Source organism: Dendrobates tinctorius, unplaced genomic scaffold, assembly GCF_039654945.1.
Source record: "Dendrobates tinctorius isolate UK_male_01 unplaced genomic scaffold, ASM3965494v1 ptg000071l, whole genome shotgun sequence".
Classification (NCBI taxonomy): Eukaryota; Metazoa; Chordata; class Amphibia; order Anura; family Dendrobatidae; genus Dendrobates; species Dendrobates tinctorius.
The window spans coordinates 2,098,399-2,119,516 of NW_027361739.1; the positions used below are offsets into that span (position 1 = coordinate 2,098,399).

The following is a 21,118-nucleotide window of genomic DNA, read 5'->3' on the forward strand; positions in this document are numbered from 1 at the left end:
CCCAGTCGATGGTCATGGCATCAGAAGATGGAATAGGATACTAGAGGTGAACAACTGGCTACGACGGTGGTGCAGGCAGCAAGGATTTGGATTCTTGGACCATGGCGTGAATTACCTCCATGATGGACTTCTCGCAATAGACGGGATACACCTCACAAAACCTGGGAAACACACATTCGCCAGTGACTTGCCACACTCATCAGGAGGGGTTTAAACTAGAAGAAGAGGGGATGGCAGGAAAAACAGCAGACAAGAACATGCAGCAGAAGGACAAACTAATCAAGGATACTAGATGTGGTAAAGAGGACCCAAGACAGGGAACTCAGAAGGAAGCTAAGAAAAATGAAGCAAAACTTCTTTCCTGCATGATGACCAACGCAAGAAGCCTGACCAATAAGATTGAAGATCTGGAGTTGGTAATGTATGAGGAAAAATACGACATAGTAGGAATAACTGAGACATGGTTAGACGACAGCTATGACTGGGCGGCTAACTTGCAAGGATATGATTTGTTTAGGAGGGATCGTAAAAAAGGAAAGGGGGTGGAGTCTGTCTATATATAAAGTCCACTTTAAAGCCCACACTAAGAGAAGATATACAAGAGGGAAATTAAGAGGTGGAGTCTCTATGGGTGGAGATACAAGGAGGGAAAAGTAATAAAATCCTCATAGGGGTTTATTATAAGCCACCAAATTTTACAGAAACCACTGAAAATGTATAATTGAAACAAATAGACAAAGCAGCAAATCACAATGAGGTGATTATTATGGGGGACTTCAACTACCCCGACATAGACTGGGAAACTGAAACCTGTGTATCTCAGAAAGGAAACCAATTTCTGTCAGTGACCAAGGATAATTATCTGTCACAACTTGTGCAGGGCCCAACTAGAGGGACAGCCCTTCTGGACTTAATTTTAAGCAACAGGCCAGATAGAATAACAGAAGTACGAGTCGATGGGCACCTAGGGAACAGTGACCACAATATAATACAATTCCACTTGTCCTTCAGTAAGGTGCTCTGGAAGGGGGTTACAAAAACGCTGAATTTCAGGAAAGCAAAGTTTGATCAGCTTAGAGAGGACCTTCTTCGAATTGATTGGGACAATGTCCTCAAAAATAGAAGCACAGAAAATAAATGGGAAATATTTAAATCAGTTTTACGCACCCACTGCGAGCTAGCCATACCGTACAGAAATAAAAGGGCTAGGAACAGGAGAACACCAATGTGGCTAAATAAGGATGTAAAAAGGGTAATAAATAACAAGAACAAGGCATTTAGGAAGCTAAAACAAGAAGGCAATGAAGAAGCATTAAAAAGTTATAGAGAAAAAAATAAAATGTGTAAAAAACAAATACATTTAGCAAAAGTGGAAACTGAGAGACTCATTGCTAAGGAAAGTAAAACAAACCCCAAACTATTCTTTAATTATATAAACAGTAAAATGATTAAAATTGATGGTGTCGGCCCTTTAAAGAACAATGAGGGTGAAATCATAGAGAGTGATGTGGGAAAAGCAAATGTTTTAAATACTTTTTTCTCAACAGTGTTCACACAGGAAAAGGATTTGCCAGGGGAAATGCAGAGTGATAATGTAAACTCCCCATTAAGTATTACCTGCCTAACCCAGGAAGAAGTGCAGAACCGCCTTAGTAAGATTAAAATTGACAAATCACCAGGCCCTGATGGCATTCACCCTCTGGTATTAAGGGAGTTAAGTAATGTGATAGACAGGCCTCTATTCCTTATATTTAAAGACTCTATAGAAACAGGGTCTGTTCCTTTTGATTGGCGGCAAGCAAATGTGGTACCAATATTCAAAAAGGGGTGTAAAAGGGAACCTGGAAACTATAGGCCGATAAGCTTAACATCTGTTGTGGGTAAAATTTTTGAAGGGTTTCTAAGGGATACCATTATGGAATATCTCAATGTTAATAAATGTTTAACTCCATATCAACATGGATTTATGAAGGATGGCTCCGGTCAAACTAACCTGATCAGCTTCTATGAGGATGTAAGCTCTCAAATAGACCAAGGAGAATCATTGGATGTCATTTATCTCGACTTCTCAAAAGCATTTGACACTGTCCCACATACAAGATTGGTAAGTAAGATGAGAAAGCTTGGGCTAGGGGAAAATGTGTGTAGATGGGTAGGTAGCTGGCTTAGTGATAGAAAACAAAGAGTGGTTATTAATGGTGCATACTCAGATTGGGCCAGGGCTACTAGTGGGGTACCACAGGGTTCTGTATTGGGCCCCCTATTATTTAATATATTTATTAATGATCTAGTGGATGGCTTACACAGTAAAATATCAGTATTTGCAGATGATACAAAACTATGTAAGGTAGTTAACACAAAAGAGGACAGTTTGCAACTACAGAAAGATTTGAGTAAATTGGAGAATTGGGCTGAAAAATGGCAAATGAGGTTTAACACAGATAAGTGTAAGGTTATGCACATGGGAAGGAGAAACAGATGCTACAATTACTTACTAAATGGGAAACTGCTGGGGAAATCAGACATGGAAAAAGACTTAGGCATCTTAGTCAATAAGAAGCTAAATTGGAGTGCTCAGTGTCAGGCAGCTGCCACCAAAGCAAATAGGGCCATGGGATGCATTAGAAGAGGTCTGGGGACACGAGATGAAAACATAATTCTCCCTCTGTACAAATCACTCTTCAGACCACACTTGGAGTATTGTGTGCAATTTTGGACGCTGGTGCTCAAGAAAGACGTTACTGAACTTGAAAGGGTTCAAAGGCGGGCTACTAAAATGATAAATGGAGTTGGTTCACTACAATACCCAGAAAGGTTATCAAAATTAGGTCTATTTACTCTAGAAAAGAGAAGACTTAGGGGAGACTTAATATATATGTACAAGTATATCAGAGGGCAATACAGAGATCTCTCCAATGAACTGTTTGTACCAAGGACTGTGACAAGAACAAGGGGGCATTCTCTTCGTTTGGAGGAAAGACAATTTCTGCACCAGCATAGAAGAGGGTTCTTCACGGTAAGATCAGTGAGGCTCTGGAATTCTCTTCCTGAGGAAGTGGTGATGGCCAACTCACTAAATGAATTTAAGAAAGGAATGGATGCTTTTCTTGTGAGTAACAGTATAGAAGGTTATGAATAACAGAATATTATAGGCAGATGGTTGACCCAGCTTAGGGGAAGGAATTTTTTTCCCTATGGAGAAAATTGGCTTCTACTCTGTGGGTTTTTTGCCTTCCCCAGGATCAACAATGCAGAACAGCTGCACTAAAAATAGGCTGAACTAGATGGACATAAGGTCTTCCTTCAGCCTTCAAAACTATGTTACTATGTTACTTGCAGTTTCTGGAAGACACCTTCTTCAAGCAGTGGTACAGGAAGAAGTTGTTATTGTTCAAGAAAAACATGATTTTCATGCGGGACAATGCTCCATCACATGAATCCAAATACTCCACAGCGTGGCTGGCCAGTAAAGGTCTAAAAAAGAAAAAATAATGGCATGGCCCCCTTGTTCACCTGATCTGAACCCCATAGAGAACCTGTGGTCCCTCATAAAATGTGAGATCTACAGGGAGTGAAAACATTACACCTCTCCAAACAGTGTCTGGGAGGCTGTGGTGGCTGCGGCACGCAATGTTGATCGTAAACAGATCAAGCAACTGACAGAATCTATGGATGGAAGGCTTTTGAGTGTCATCGTAAAGAAAGGTGGCTATATTGGTCACTGATTTTTTTTGTTTTGTTTTTGAATGTCAGAAATGTTTATTTCTAAATTTTGTGTTGCTCTATATACTGAGATGGGTATATATTTGCTTTTTATTAAGTTGCCTAATAATTCTGCACTGTATCCTCCTAAGATAGCCAAATCTAAAAAAAACCCACTCCAACTTACAAAAATATTAAGCTTTGATATCTATGAGTCTTTTGGGTTGATTGAGAACATAGTTATTATTCAATAATAAAAAGAATCCTCTCAAGTACAACTTGCCTAATAATTCTGCACACGGTGTAGTGTAGTACCCTCAAAAGACCAAAGTAGCTAGAGACGCAAGTTAGGCTAATCGGACTGAAAACTGCACCTATGTGAAGGTGACTGTTGGACTCGCGCTGCTGCCGTCAGATCTCCGTCCTGCCCTGACACTGAATGATGTCTGGAGACAGAGGGACCCACAGGAAACCAAATAGTTAAAAGGGCTGTCCCATAAATAACAAGGTGATAACTTGGTAAATGTTGGGACCTGACAGCTAGGAGTCCCTCTGCACTTGAGAACAGGGCTCTACAATGCCCAGTCAGAGTGGATCGACGTCAGCGCACATGAGCCCTGGGTCCATTCACAATGTATGGGGACGGCAGGAGATGCTGAGTGCAGAGCTCCGCTCCCTAACTGGGCATGTCTAAGTTCTGATTCGGCAACCTAACTGGGCATTTCAGAGGTCAGATCAGGCTACCTAACTGGGCATTTCAGAGGTCAGATCAGGCTACCTAACTGGGCATTTCAGATTTTAGTTCCAGCTGCCTTACTGGGCATTTCAGAGGTCAGATCAGGCTACCTAACTGGGCATTTCAGAGGTCAGATCAGGCTACCTAACTGGGCATTTCAGAGGTCAGATCAGGCTACCTAACTGGGCATTTCAGATTTTAGTTCCAGCTGCCTTACTGGGCATTTCAGAGGTCAGATCAGGCTACCTAACTGGGCATTTCAGAGGTCAGATCAGGCTACCTAACTGGGCATTTCACATTTTAGTTCCAGCTGCCTTACTGGACATTTCAGAGTTTGGAGTCAGGTGTGAGGGGAACACAGCTTGTCCCACTGTCTCCCTCCTCCTTCTATACCTCAGGTAATATACCCTGGTTATGTTCAGCAACTTCGCTTAATGTGGAGGAGGCCTTGGGATCTTTGTGGGATTTAAATGCCATCATTAATAAAGCATAAGACAATTTCTGTTAGGAATTGACATAAAGTGAATCTCACCCAAATAATAGGATATATGATAAAGCAATAGGTGGAAAATAAAACATAACTTTTAATCCGTCAATTAAAAGAGTACTAACATGTGTCACCCATTTGAAAATAAAACAGCATACAAATGCTCATCTAGCGAATGGGCCCCAAACAGAGAAAAAAAAAAAAAAAAAGGAACCCCACCTAGATGCATTAAGGATATAGATTGTCGCCTATTAATCTGTTGTATAGGTAGGCAAAACATCTAAAAGGTACAGCAATCGAGACATATTCCACTCATAAATGCCATAGCCTAATTGCACATATATGTAAACATCATACAAAATTGTGAAAAAGAGGGTCTCTCAGGACCACAAAATAGACACATCCCTAAGGGGCTAACAATCAGCTAATCCCCAGACTCCTGCCCTAACAAGGGCAGTCCACAGCTAGCACATGGAAAGCGCAGGGAATGTGCAATTTAGGGCTAGCTGTGGACTGCCCTTGTTAGGGCAGGAGTCTGGGGATTAGCTGATTGTTAGCCCCTTAAGGGGGGGGGTTTACACATAGCGATATCGCTATAACGTCACCGATTTTGTGACATTATAGCGATATCGCTATGTGTGATACTTACCTCCGACCGGCTCCCCCGCTGTCCATCGCTGATCGCGCAAGAATGTCCGGCTCCATTTCTCTTTGTCTGCTTCCTGCTAGGGCTTGCTGCTGTGACGACGAGCGACGCTGGAGGCGGGCGGGAGGACGTCAGGATCGCTGTGTGTGAAAGGTGAGTATTGTCCGCTGCGTCGCTGCTGCATCGCTGTGAGATCTGCCTGTGTGACAGCTCACTAGCGATCATTTAGCGTTGCACCAGCGATCCTGACCGGGTCGGATCGCTGGTCGGATCGCTGGTGCATCGCTATATGTAAACGGCCCTTTAGGGATGTGGCACGGTATTTTGTGGTCCTGAGAGACCCTCTTTTTCACAATTTTGCATGATATTTACATATATGTGCAATTAGGCTATGGCATTTATGAGTGGAATATGTCTCGATTGCTGTACCTTTTAGATGTTTTGCCTACCTAGACAACAGATTAATAGGTGACCATCTATATCCTTAATGCATCTAGGTGGGGTTCCTTTTTTCTCTGTTTGGGGCCCATTCGCTAGATGAGCATTTGTATGCTGTTTTATTTTCACATGGGTGACACGTTAGTACTCTTTTAATTGACGGATTAAAAGTTATGTTTTATTTTCCACCTATTGCTTTATCATATGTGGGATTTAAATGCCTAGGAAATCCCTTTTACATGCATGACTCTGCAGAGTATGCTATGGCATCTCTTTTTCTGCCATGCCGTACTCTTCACATTGCCTTTCTCCTTGGGAGCCTTATAATGAGGATAAATAAAACAGCCATAGTTGCATTTACCTTCTCTAATTATTATCAACCTGCATTTAAGGATGCCCGGGGAACGGTTTCTATCATACACTTCTGTGTAGGTCATTGCTCGTTTTGCATTTTCTATAGCATTTACCACTGGCTTCATATCCGACACATCCATTGGCCCCCCTTTTTTCATTTCCTCATTAATTTTTGCTGTGTTTTCCCCTCCTTTTTGGAGGTTTTTGCCATGTCTTTTCATTATGATTGTTTTTTAACTAACATAATAAAATTGAATGTTTTTATATTGATCATTGTTGGAATCTCTTCTCATCTAACAGCCATATTGCTCTATAAGATCATGTTGTATTACTAATACCGAGGTGTCTAACATTCACTATTAGGACATATGGAAGAGAATATGCCACCAATGTCTTAACTTATGTGACAATCCAGGTGTAGATTTAAAGGAAACAACATGCAAACACTGAAGGGTAACTTACGCTTTGGTGATGCATGGGGGCTGTCAGATGTGAGCTGCCTTAATCTTGTCCCATGGCAACTAAGCGAGACCAGCCGAGAGATGATAGCAGTTTTCCCAAAACCAATATTTCCGCAGATCACTACACCTCGGTTCACGCTCTCATCCTCACTTTGCAGTTGGGCATCAACCTCATGGAAAAGCCAATCTCGGCCAACAAACGTGGTATCGGTGGTGATGCTCGGCACCTCAAACAGTAGAGGTTTCAAGGAAATGTCTGGCGGACGGTAGGGAGCAAAGCGGACTGTAGGGGCAAACAGGAAAGGTGTAACATGAGTTACATACCATAGTCACATTCCCAACTTATACCTAGTCAATAACAAAGACAACAATGTCATCTTCAATAAAGAGCACAATTATATACGAGAGTCATATCCCACATAAGACCTACTCTGACCTCGGAGATCTTGTGGGGTGCGTGGTCCAGCAAGGGTCTGTCGTGGCATTCGTAAGGAAGTCCGCAGGGGTGTATGTCTCTGCTCATCCAGGTAGGCAAGGTCTTCTAAGTGTGCAGAGCTAGTGGCTGCAGGCAACAAAAGGAAAGACGAAGAAAAAGTAGTGTTAGGTTGGTTTACATTTCCCGATTTTGCAGCGTTAAACGATCGCCTATCATCATTAAATATTTGCCCATCGGCTGACATATAATATACACAGGCAGATTATGCTTATTGATCAGTGCGCATTGCTCTGTAATAGATCAGTAAGTGCGCATAGGCTGTCATTGTTTCTCGGCAGCATAGGTCCTATTAACACAAGACAATGCAGTGCCAAGAACAATGAAAGCCAAAAGATGATTTCACCCGACGAACGAGATTTTCATTCATTCATCGGGGGATCGGCAGCCAGTTTAAACCGCGAGGTCATCGCGAAGCAAGCATTCCCTGCCAGCACTTCTTCACGATAATCTTGCAGTGTAAATGCAGCTTTACGACTCACTAACACAATATGAACTTGCTTATTATTTACATTTTGAAGCCAAAATTAGGAAGAAATGCAAAGGAGAAACGTATAAATCTTTCCATCATATCTCCCATGTTTGGGATCCAGTACTGGTTTTGGCTTACAAATAGTTCCCAAGTCTGCTAATTAAGATTAATTGCTTTGTACCACACTTATAGTTTATTCCCTATCCATAGGGGATCACCTCCTGATTGCTGGAGTCTCACTCATGGGACTTGGCAGTGTAGGTGCGCATGCTCGCCCTCTGCCCCTTTTACACAGAGCCCCATTCACGGAATCACTGAGGATCGTATGGATAGGGTACACTGTAACGTATGTTATGTTTTGTATATGTTCTCATACAGAAAAAGCCTCCAGTATCGCCACAGACAGAAAATGTGATAGGGTTGTTTATCAAGCCTTTGGGGGCACATTTATCATTTCTTGCTGTCCTATTTTTGGATGTATTGGATTTTAATGAAAGATTCCCATTATGCAAAATGTAAGTGGGGCTTCAAGGAGAATTCTTTATTACGCCCGGATGCAGATGAGGAACATTTCCGAGGTTGAAGTCCTAGTCTGGGCTGGGGACTCCTTTAATCAGGCAATGTCACTGTACGTCAAAGGCATTGCAGAGCATTGGCGCCTCCATCCATCTGCACTGCCGCATACCCCGTGCTGAGCTACAGACTCTGTTCTCAGCTATAAAGGGTATCCAAGACCAAGTCATTTCTCTGGAACAAGAAATGCCAGAGGTTTTTGTGCTCCTTGTTAACCTTTTCACTGCTATAGGGGATGGCAAAATAATTAACAGTAAAAGCTCATTTCGGCGTGCCTCGCTTCTCTCCCACCTTCTGTAGTTCTGGATCTTTTTCTTACTCCCCCTCACACCCACATAAAGTACGCAGCATTAACATTCAAGGCACATACACGGTGAATAGCGAGAATGCCACTACCCTGCTCAACTTTAAGACATAAATAAGCAAAGCTAAAACTCGAAACATGTTTTTTTTTTCTCACCTGCGACAGAATTGGGCCGGGGCATGAGGTAGAGTGGGATGGACTGCACGGATTGGGAGAGGCCAGTGTCCAGTCCCCTCTCGGGGATTTTATTTAAGCTGAAGGTGGAGGCCATTATATTCTCATCCACCCGATAGAGACTTGAATCCATTGACTTCTGGCCCTGCTTAACGCACCCACGAGAGCCAAGGTCCTTGTTGCTATCTGCGCCATACTTGGAACGGTCCATGTTCTCGGAGTAGCTGGTCAGGGTGGCTGCAGGTGAGTGGAGAAAGTAAGCATTATTACATGAAGGCACCACACACATAGGTTTACTGGATTATGCCCCTTTCCCTCTAGGTTGGTAGCAAAGCCCTTTCTATTGGGAACCCAGTGGATAGAAATTAAAAGCTAATATGTAACGCACACTGCCATGTGCCAGGTTTCTCGTCATTGACAAATTTACTAAGCAAAATAATGGGCCATGGAGGAATCAATTCATAATCTTCGATCTTCTACTGCAACAAGAAGCTGAGAAGGAGATATTGTCGTTGCTCTCCCCCTCCACTCCAGCAGCAGGAGTTGGAGAGGCAGATCGATGGCCTCTGAAGGCTGCCTCCCTGTTGAAATAACATTCTGTGTGCAGTAAAGGACGGCAAACAGTGGCACAGACATTATACATCCAAGCCACGGACACACTGCGCACGTCAGTACATAGCGCAAAGCTAATAAAGGCTTCACGGGCACGTCCGACTAACCTTCCACTGACATCGGAGAGACGCAGAGAGAAGTACAATTCTGACATCTCCCCACTACTACACAGCTCTGCATTATAATGTACCCATCTGACATCACTCTAAGACTATGTACCCCCTGGAATTACTCTGCTCTAATGGACCCATCAGAAATCAGTTTAATCCAGTGTCCCCCTCTTATATCCTAAATTATTGAACCCTTGTGACATCATTCTAATACAATGCTTTCCTACGACATCATTCCATACAAATATTCTAATATGATTCCCACTCCCGGATATTAAAAACAGCCATGTTTCAATTGCCCCTTATCATAGTTCTATTATACAAAAAAGTAGGGTTTTATTTACACATTCATACTCCTTAAACATTTTTTTTTGCTTAAGACAAGTATAGATGCCAGCTAAGGGCAGCAGGGGCACATCAAGTAAATGAGCCCGAAAGTATAATTTTGCCAACAATAGCATGTGTCAATACCATCAATGGCTAACCCCTAGAAACCAACCGAAGGTCTCAGTGCCAATGACTATCCCTCCATCTAATCCAGAGATCCAACCAAGTACCCGGCATCTTCTCCAACACACAGAAATGACTATCCACTCCATCTAATCCAGAGATCCAACCACGTACCCCGCATCTTCTCCAACACACAGAAATGACTATCCACTCCATCTAATCCAGAGATCCAACCACGTACCCCGCATCTTCTCCAACACACAGAAATGACTATCCCCTCCGTCTAACCCAGAGATCCAACCACGTACCCCGCATCTTCTCCAACACACAGAAATGACTTCCCTCCATCTATTTCAGAGATCCAACCACGTACCCCTCATCTTCTCCAACCCACACAAACGACTATCCCCTCCATCTATTCCAGAGATCCAACCACGTACCCCGCATCTTCTCCAACCCACAGAAATGACTATTCCCTCCATCTATTCCAGAGATCCAACCACGTACCCCGCATCTTCTCCAACACACAGAAATGACTTCCCTCCATCTATTTCAGAGATCAAACCACGTACCCTGCATCTTCTCCAACACATACAAATGATTATCCCCTCCATCTAATCCAGAGATCCAACCACGTACCCCGCATCTTCTCCAACACACAGAAATGACTATCCCCCCATCTATTCCAGAGATCCAACCACGTACCCCGCATCTTCGCCAACACACAGAAATGACTATCCCCCATCTATTCCAGAGATCCAACCACGTACCCCTCATCTTCTCCAACACACAGAAATGACTATCCCCCTCCATCTAATCCAGAGATCCAAACACGCACCCCGCATCTTCTCCAGCACATAGAAATGACTATCCCCCCTCCATCTAATCCAGAGATCCAACCACGTACCCCGCATCTTCTCCAACACACAGAAATGACTATTCCACCTCCATCTAATCCAGAGATCCAATCACGTACCCTGCATCTTCTCCAACACACAGAAATGACTATCCCCCTCCATCTAATCCAGAGATCCAACCACGTACCCCGCATCTTCTCCAACACAGAGAAATGACTATCCCCCTCCATCTAATCCAGAGATCCAACCATGTACCCCGCATCTTCTCCAACACATGGAAATGACTATCCCCTCTCCATCTAATCCAGAGATCCAACCACGTACCCCGCATCTTCTCCAACACATAGAAATGACTATCCACTCCATCTATTCCAGAGATCCAACCACGTACCCCGCATCTTCTCCAACACACAGAAATGACTATCCTCTCCATCTATTCCAGAGATCCAACCACGTACCCCGCATCTTCTCCAACACACACAAATGACTATCCCCTCCATCTAATCCAGAGATCCAACCACGTACCCCGCATCTTCTCCAGCACATAGAAATGACTATCCCCCCTCCATCTAATCCAGAGATCCAACCACGTACCCCGCATCTTCTCCAACACACAGAAATGACTATTCCACCTCCATCTAATCCAGAGATCCAACCACGTACCCTGCATCTTCTCCAACACACAGAAATGACTATCCCCCTCCATCTAATCCAGAGATCCAACCACGTACCCCGCATCTTCTCCAACACACAGAAATGACTATCCTCTCCATCTAATCCAGAGATCCAACCACGTACCCCGCATCTTCTCCAACACACAGAAATCAGACCAAGCCTCACAGATACCAGAAAAAAATTCTTCCTAAAGAAAACGTGATGACCCACAATTTCCAGGTTAAGGACTACATATCTCCCTTTTCTACAATTATGGATATAGACAATCATGTTTCTAGAGAAAATGTGCATTTTCCGAGCACAGAGACATCATGTCTGACATCTTTTCCCGCTTCAATGGGTTAAAATAAAATTTTCCTTTATGATTGCAAACTAAAAAGAAAATTATAATAGCTGGGTGTACAAATTAATCTCATGCCTATTTAAGTGTGACAATGTACGTAAATTAGCCTCATGAATATGTAAATGTGCGTTGCCTGATGTCGTGCATGGGGTACATCTACCACTGGGGATCAGCAGGAAGGAACAGGACAAGCCTGAAAATCACCGGGAACATTAAATGGTCCAGAGGAATTATGACAATGAGAAAAATGACGAGGAGATGAGCGTTCGCAGATCTTTATGAACAAAAACAGAAATTTAAAAAAAAAAAAAAAAAAAGGTGTTTTTCCATTCTAAAATCTAACACACAACGTAACACAGACGGCCCCCCCCTACTAATCAATGGGGACCTTCTGCTTTCCTTTGCATCACTTGAGGCTGAGTGCAGACGTACTTTTTGGCCCTGCGGATTTTTCCGCGCAGAATGGAAGAAATCCGCAGGTCAAATGACCTGCATTTTTCCTGCGGATTTCTTCCATTTTTCATGCGGTTTTCTTGCGGTTTTCCACTGCGGAAGTAACATGCTGCGGATTTTGTACCGCAGGAAAACCGCGCGGAAAAATCCGCAGCGTCTGCACAGCGTTTTTTTTTTTTTCATTGATTTTAAGGCTACTGTACATCACAATGCGGATATGCAACGTTTCTGCGCGGTGAAATCCGCTGCAAATCTGCATCGTGTGCACACAGCCTAACAGATGCATTTTGGACGTGAATTTCACATGCCTGTTCTAGAACAAAACAGACAGATGTAGGTGTGAACTCGGCCTGACTTGTACATATGTTTACGAATGATTACACAGCAGAAGTTTAAGGTCTTGAGATATGAAGATAACAAGCTCTGTGCTGTGCTCCACTACCTTTATCAGTACCATCCACATGAATGGAGTAGTAAGGTGCATACTGCAGTTGCTTCCATCCATTTTTGACCAGTTTTGCAGCCAGGAGAAAAAGAGAAAAAAGGGACACAAGTCTGGAGAAAGATGGGGATGCCAGCAATGCAATCCACGCTGACCTATCATATCACCTATGCAGTGATTTGATAAAATTGGAAATACAATCATGGTGCTAATTAGCCAAACTATTAACAGCAGGACATCATATCCTACTTAAAGGGAATTTGTCACCAGTTTTTTCCACCTACTCTGAGGGCAGCATAATGTAGAGACAGAGACCCTGATTCCAGCAATGCGTCACTTAGGCTACGTTCACATGTTCAGTAATGGTCCATCAGTATTTTGTTAACATTAAAGTCTATGGACAGGGGATCTGTTAATTAGCCATCCGTTGTTCTCCCATTTCTAATGGATCCGCTTCTTGCTTACTATATCCGTTAGAAATGGAAGACAAGGGATGGCTATTTAACCAATCTGTTTTCTATAGACGTCAATGTTAAAAAACAGATTCATCAGTGAACAGTTTTTGAAAAACGGACTAAAAAGTTGAGTCTGCACAACGTTTTTTGCCAACGAATTGCTCCGGGATCTGGTCTAACGGATCCCTACTGGACATGTGAACATAGCCTTACTAGGCTGCTTGCTCTAGTTTTGCTAAACGCACGGGTAGACTAGTAAAATCTGTTGCCATATAGTTCTCCATATTTATGAGCTTTGTAAAACCCCACCAATGAATGGCAGCTTTCTGTCTGTGACCAGTGTACACAGAAATTTTCCAATCGGTGGTGTGGGCGGGGTCATACCGAGCTCAGCATTCAGAGATCTGCTAGATCTGTAACAGATAGAACAGTGAAAACTGCAGCACGCAGCCCAGTAAGAGGAACATCGCTGGAATTAAGAGTTTCTTCCCCTAGATCATACTGTTGTCAGAAGAAGAAGCAAAACTTAGTGACAGCCCCCACAAATATTAGACAGTCATCAGCTCAACGATCATTTAGCAGACAGTTAACTCCCCTGAATGCTAAGTACATGAACATGCGGCTCAGCAGTGGCTCCTGCGTTCTGTATGAGAAAACAGTGGTCCATCTCCTACAGTAATGGCTTATCTCATGGAAAATTTCATTAAAAAAAATAGGCTTTTGGAAATCTAGCAGGCAAGATCCTTCTCTCTTCTGACATCATTTGTTAGGAAAGAGTTTTTGGTCACTACATAACGACACAAAATAAGGATAAGGGTACTTGTACATGTAGTTGTATGCCACACTTCTAAGATTTGTACGGCAAAACCTCATGGGACTATACAAGTATTCGGCAGCCTGCACCACGGCACAGTACGGATACATGCATGGACACTCTAAGGCCGCTCCGTACAGCAGCTTGATGGTTTCAAGCTGAGGGGAAGAATTTATGTTGCTGCCCTGTACAAGTTGAAAACCAGATAAAACTAGAAAAAAAACCCATCAGTAATCATGTACTGTAGAGGAACTAAAGTTTACAATCTAATTAGACAATAGAAGTGGGATGTGATAACATTTTAATGATGAAGGCGCAATTAAAATTCAAGAGATGTCTGCATGTTTACACTGACGATAAAGAGAGCTTTGACAAAAAATTTCCATAGAGATGCGCCTCACCCCACACCGGATTGCCTTTACAGGACGGTCTGTCGCAACAGTTATCTATCAAGTCACGCCTCCTGATGAAGCCCAGTTCAGTGAAACGCGCGTCGAGGTGCTTGTGCGGCCCCCTTCATAGTGTCTCTCCCCGGTGTTCAATACTACTGGCCTCATAATGTCTATAGGTAAAGATCATACTTCATAGCTATATATTCCTTTGCACGTTATGTACTCTATTTGACTGCTGCTATCAAGTGTGTTATTTATCTTACTACTCACTACACTGCTATTATGACTTATCCTGCACATAAGTTCCATATCACATAGTGTTACATTGTGTTTTGCTTCACTTAAATGCTGATGCCATCCCATGTGCTTGATACTAAGACATTTTTTGTATCATTTAAATGCACTTTTGCTTTTTATTTAATTACAGCAGGGTTTTTCTCATTTTGTCTCTTGTAGGTTTTGTATGCTTTATGGCAAGTGTGAACATGCCTTTCTATGCTGCATGTATACCAACTCAAACCAAGCTCAATTTTTGTGTTTTTTCTTTGTATTTTTGCATTCTGTTCAAGCCGTGGTGTGGCCTCCCTCTCCTGAGCTGGAAATTGTATTTAAAGGCTTCCCCTGACTGGTGTCCACTGGTTGGGACCAGGTCCTTGTCTGCCCTTATTCACACATGATAAGGTTTTTAGTATTAGACAGTGTAGGACCGCCCCGACCACAGAGTCACCTTGTCGATGGTGGGATGGCTTTTATGCTATGTTTGATCAAATACAGTATTACGAAGAACTCTGAATTACTTAAATGCACTTTTGCTTTTTATTTATTTAATTACAGCAGGGTTTTTCTCATTTTGTCTTTTCTAGGTTTTGCATGCTTTATGGCCAATGTGAACATGCGTTTATATGCTGCATGTGTACCAACTCAAACCAAACTCAATTTTTGTGTTTTTTTCTAAGACATTTTTTGTAGTGCATCCATGACGTATACCTTGCCTGGGTTGTATATAACTTAATGTTACTCACTTTGTCACATTATTCATTTGTTCTCCCTTCACCCATTGCATCTGGATTATGACATGTAATTTTCTATACATTTTTCTATGTTGCTTTGAAAAATGATGTTTGCATTATTTCCTGCTATAGATCTCTTCTGGCCAGTTATTACTGTTCATATTGATTCGCTGCATATATTATCTACTGACCAGGGGAGTACTTTTCTTTGGGGGGGATCTACTGTCTCTTTCTTTGAGGATAATTCTTTGGTCATACATGATCAAATCTTCTATCTTTATCCTGACTGAGTGTTTTAGTAGATCTTTCTGTCATTTATATCTATGTTGTTCTTTTGATTAATGTTCAATAAGCTTGATTATTTTTTTATACACTCCTTTTTATCCCTTCCTCTGCCTTTCTATCATGACGATATTTCAGCACAACACTGTTATCCTGATTATATAGGTAGTTTTTTGGTTGTTTATATTCCATCTTTTTCTGGATCATATTATATTTATAAATGGAGACACTGCGTTGTTTCCCTGGTGGGCTGCATGTACATGGGGTCAGTAGTGGGGCGGCACACAGTTAGCTTATTATTGTACTTAAAAATGCTAAAGAGAGAGGGGTTCCACAATTTTAACTTATTATAGAGCACCTCCCTCTTAAAGGGGGTTGTCAGGCTAGGATATTAATGAATTATTCTTGGGATAGGTCATCATTATCAGCTCAGCAGGGGTGTGACACGTAACAATCCCACCAATCAGCTGCTACCAGCTCTGCCATTGGATGCAAACAGTGAACAGCACAACTCTATACACCATGGAGTGGCCGTTTCTGGGTACTGCAGATCAGCTCCTAATGATATGAATGACCAAGCTGAAAGACTGTAATGTCAAATATGGATTAAAATATGTGTGGTTGGCTACAATCAACAAAATGATAATTCGCCAGATGATTATTTGTTCAATGGTTGTTCAAACGTCAACCTACTATTATTTAATGCCTTGAAAATATAAACAAATGCAAGGTACGACTGCTTGCCATGTGGTGACAAACATCTGCATTGGTTTCATCATATATATTGTATGTCGGGAGAAAAAGCGAATTCACTGCGAGATGGGAATAAGAAAGAAAACCTGGGCATCGCAGAGTAAATCCAGAAAGGTAAGAGCATGCCGGGGCCACAAGGAAAACAGTTAACCTAATGAGAAAGAAAGCGTAGGATAAACTGAATTGTGCCTTGCCATGTGTACAAAAGGGGTTACTCCCAGGCCCTGTGGCCCTCTGGTAGAGAGAAATCAAGCGTATATTGTAGATCTCTTTCTGCCTTACCAGTCAGGGCTCGGTGGGACCGCTCAGAGCGAGATGGGGCGTATGTGCGAAGACTGTTAATGTCAGATGAAGATGCAATGTGCAAGAACTAAGGTCACAGAAAGGGCTGGTGAATAACTACTAGTTCAAAGCCAGCTAAGCGCTTTGTAAAATAAGAGGACAGGAAACAGGATCCAGCGCCACAAATCAATATAAGCGATGGAAATAGTGCTGTAGCCTACAACCGCTCGGAGCAGCTCGGCACATCATGACCGGCATTCGTATGAAGGTCCACTTACCAATAATGCCACTGTCCCTGCTCTCCAGGGTGGAGGTGGGGCTGCAGTCCTTCGTGGGGACGGTGGTGTTGGGGGGCGGGAGGGTAGAACATGGGCTGCTGGCCGGTGGAGAGGCAGTACTACTGGTTAAGGTGGAACATGGACTAATCCGCTGGGTTACTGCCGAGCCCTGGGTAGGAGGCAAAAATGTCACCATTCTTAGCGATTATGGAAAGTCATCAGCTATAGCATACTGCTGTCACAACTACAGTAAAAGGGCAATACATTTGGAAAGATCGGGATTTCCTCATATTAGGATAATCGTGCAACCATCTTTCTCATGGCGGCAAGTGCAAGCAATGTCACCAAGTACCTGGGTAATGTCACATTACACAAATGACTTACCACCAAACCCCTGACAAATTGTTACAAATTCTGGATCTGGAGAACATTTCTATAAGGCTATCCTCATTAACTATCAAGGATACCTCATTATGCCAGACAGCAATTTCTTGAGTATTGGCGTACATCACTACAATTAACATTTAGTAAATGTGATCGTGATAACAGAACTGATGAAGATGATTATTAAAGATGTGCACCCACTAAGAAAATCCAATCACATTGGCTGTATAATACTTTTTGAAAGTACAATGTAATCTGCGCCCATGTAGCCTGATTGACATTTCCTCAGTGTCCCTCCTGCCAAGATCTCACACAGCTCAGTACAAGCTGCAGCTGCCACTCAGGCTGCATAGGCAGAGACTGAATACTCTTAAACTCATGCGCTCTATCACTGGTCAGTTGGACATGGATATGCAAAGTAAGTACTCCAGCCTAATAAAGTCTAATATGGTTTGTATTATGAAATCTGATGACAGATCGGTTTTAAAAATAATTTAATCGTTAATCTAAACTAGATCCCTCTCTCACCTGGTTTTCTTCTTGTCCCTCCATGCTGTACTGGGGACCAGCAGCTTGGACTTCGCTGACTTTTTCACCCAGGAGGAAGCCCAGTCGGGTCATGAGGGTGTTGGCAGCCTCATCAACAGATGGAGGAGGGCCCAATACAGACTCCTCTTCCCCTAAGAAGAACAACATAGACATTTTTGATTAGTCTTAATCAGTGCAGGAACCTTAATGATGAGCATTACTTTGCGTTAGGCCGGGGTCACACTTGTGAGTGTGATGCGAGTCTCTCGCATCAATACCCGGCACTGCTACCGGCACTCGGGCCGGAGTGTGTGACAGCATAGAAATACATGCAGCCGCACACTCCGGACCCAGTGTCGGGTACTGATGCAGGTACTGGTATGCAAGTAAGACCCCAGCCTTAAAGTAAGAATCGACAATGGGGTGCTCGAAAAATATGTGCATATGAGTATTATCTGGTGACATATGGAACGTCATCACTTTATACAGGTTAAAAAGAACAGATCCCCATTTTATCAATGGTATCTTACTTAATGTTACTAGTGACACCACCTACATTCATAAAAGTGGAAAATTGGGGATAGAGTGTGTGTTAGGGGCTTAAGCCGCCCACTGAAACCAATTAAATAATAGTTGTACAAGCTCCATGAGCCACTGTATGGCATCTCCAAGTAATGAACAAAGCTTCCGCGGAAGGTTAAAGAGATTGTCCATCAGCAGGATGAAATAATACTGAAAGGCTGCTATTGATCAGTGGCAGCTAACGGTTATGCCACATGACCGCTGCAGCCAATGTCATAGCGCCATCTTAAGCACAGCGCTGCAACGGGAAGGTAAGTACATAGATATTTTTTTTTATTTTATGTGGGGCGCTTTAAGCAGTCAAAAGGGGTTGTCCACTAATTGATAACCACCATTGAAGACTAGGTTTACATCTGTACAGTATTTCCACTGGACGTAAATGCCTGAATTGCAAAAAAACTATATTTAGATGTAAATGATGGCATGCCTAGAGAGCAAAATTGAGCAAGACAGCATCTTTAAAAAAAAAAAAAAGAAATTGAAAACATTTTTACGAGGTTTGTCAGAATTATGTTGCTTTGCACTTTTTTTGGATATACAAAAAGATGTAGTTGACTCTTTTTTTGTTCGATTGAGAATAATCATCTTTTACAGAATTTCGGGGGAAGTTAAAAAGAAACACAAAGAGGTACGTTTCCACAGGCGTTAAGGGGTATTCCCATCTCCAAGATCCTATCCCAGTATATAGTAGATGTACGATAATTATATTAGCAAACACTTCCAAATAGAAATATAGTGTAGTTCTTCTGATACACTATGCCACTTACCTCATGTGCAAGACATTGCAGGACCTTTGGTATCCATGGTTATGACCACTGATATAGTGACAGGTAGCAAGTTGCTAGTGGTCGTAACCATGGATACCTAAGGTCCTGCAATGCCTGCACATGAGGAAAGAGACATAGCGAGTCAGAAAAACTACACTATTTCTAATGGAGGTATTTGCTAATATTATTATTACACCTTCTGCACATTGGGATATGATCTTTTATATGGGAATACTTCCTTAAGGGCTCATACTCACTTGTGAGAGACTCACACGATTCTCGTCTGAGTCTCTCGCATGAAAACCTGGCACTGCCGCCGGCATTCGGACCGAACGTACTGCTGCATAGAAATACATTTCGCCGCGCGCTCCTGTCTGAGTGCCGGGGCAGTGCCAGGTGTTCATGCGAGAGACTCGCACAAGAATCATGTGAGTCTCTCGCAAGTGAGTATGAGCCCTAAGGGTGTATGTTTTTCGTGGGGGAAAACAAGGTTTACTCCACTGTACCTCCCCTGAGAGTTGTCCCAAAATCCAAAAGGGGTGGGTTAAAGCAATAAAAACTATTAGGATGAAAAAAAAACACACACATACAGTATATATATATAGAAAGTCATGACATTTGTAGATTAACTTATTACATACGTTGAACTTATAAGTCAAAAGTTAGGCACATGTAGGTCGCTGTATGGCACAAATCTGCATAACACATAACATATATGTCCAATGTCTGCAGACATACAAATGTGAACCTAGCCTAACGCTATAACACAGTGTGCAGCAGGATGGGGCAAGTGATAACGGAGCAGTCCTGTAGAAGTCTATGGGGTCACAATTCCATCCCTACGTGGGGACTTCACGGCTGCAGTTTCTGAACTGTGTGACAAGATGTTCGCTCTGCAGCGCTAGTGATGAGCGAGGCGACTAAAGTGCAGGATGACTCAATCCTGCAGCAGTTGCAGGTCGAGTGACTGATTATCGGACAGGAAAGCTGGCTTCACTCGCTGCTGGTGGCTTATCGGGGTCAGTGACACTGACGTCTCTGCAGACATCTTGCCGCTTGCAGCATATATTCTACGTGGTATACACAGTCACAGTGCATGGCCGCCCTCCCCCTCAGAAGAATGAATTCACAGCTAGACCATGGCAGATCGGCCTTTATTTCGGCGATAATTGATGGATTTATTTAATCCTGCTCGTTTACTAAAATCAACTACTTGGTGTTGTCATCCCAGCAGTCGCTACCTCATGCGGGCCATCACCCAGAATGCCTCAGTGCTTGCCGCTGCTTGGTTACCATAGAAACTGTGCATATTTTATGCTGATTCACTTAGCAAGCTGTCGGTGAGAGGGTTGGGGTGAGGGAAGAAGAAGGTGGGATGCGTCCGTTCCAACGTTACTTCCCTCCAAGGTGGGAGCTGGGAATGTGACTGTCGGCGAGGGCGGGTTTTATGTGAACGTTCTCCAGATTATGCGCTGGTGCAGCAGTAAAATAAAGGCGACGTTCTGGCTTTAAGAATACATCGAAGCACATACAGTCAACACATTACAAAGTTGCCAGTTTTTGCTTTTATTTTATTCCGTTGCTCTTCTGAGTATTCCGGCGTTTGTGTCTTGAAAATCCACCAGACAGTGCTACAGATATGGGCCTTTTTTATTTAGTTCTACTTTTATGTTCTTTACCAAGGGGGCGGTGAGAATTCTCTGGGGGCGTGTCTTTAGGCTCTGTAATATTATCATGAGCCACGCCCCCATAGTAAAATTATCACCAATATTTTTATCCTCTTAATATATTGCAGTCATCATATTAGAT

At 42.8% G+C, this 21,118-nt stretch overlaps 1 protein-coding gene across 6 annotated transcripts in view; it reads right to left on the reverse strand.

Moving 5' to 3' along the window:
• The window catches only part of TANC2 (tetratricopeptide repeat, ankyrin repeat and coiled-coil containing 2), a 621,767-nt gene that overhangs the window by 42,619 nt on the left and 558,030 nt on the right, over positions 1-21,118 (reverse strand). For all 6 annotated transcript variants that reach the window (XM_073582321.1, XM_073582322.1, XM_073582320.1 and 3 more), the window contains 5 exons: positions 17,961-18,112; positions 17,049-17,217; positions 8,823-9,077; positions 7,261-7,386; positions 6,826-7,107 (listed from right to left, as the gene is read on the reverse strand). In XM_073582321.1, the coding sequence (XP_073438422.1) occupies positions 6,826-7,107; positions 7,261-7,386; positions 8,823-9,077; positions 17,049-17,217; positions 17,961-18,112 (984 nt within the window). The remainder of the gene's footprint in view (positions 1-6,825; positions 7,108-7,260; positions 7,387-8,822; positions 9,078-17,048; positions 17,218-17,960; positions 18,113-21,118) is intronic.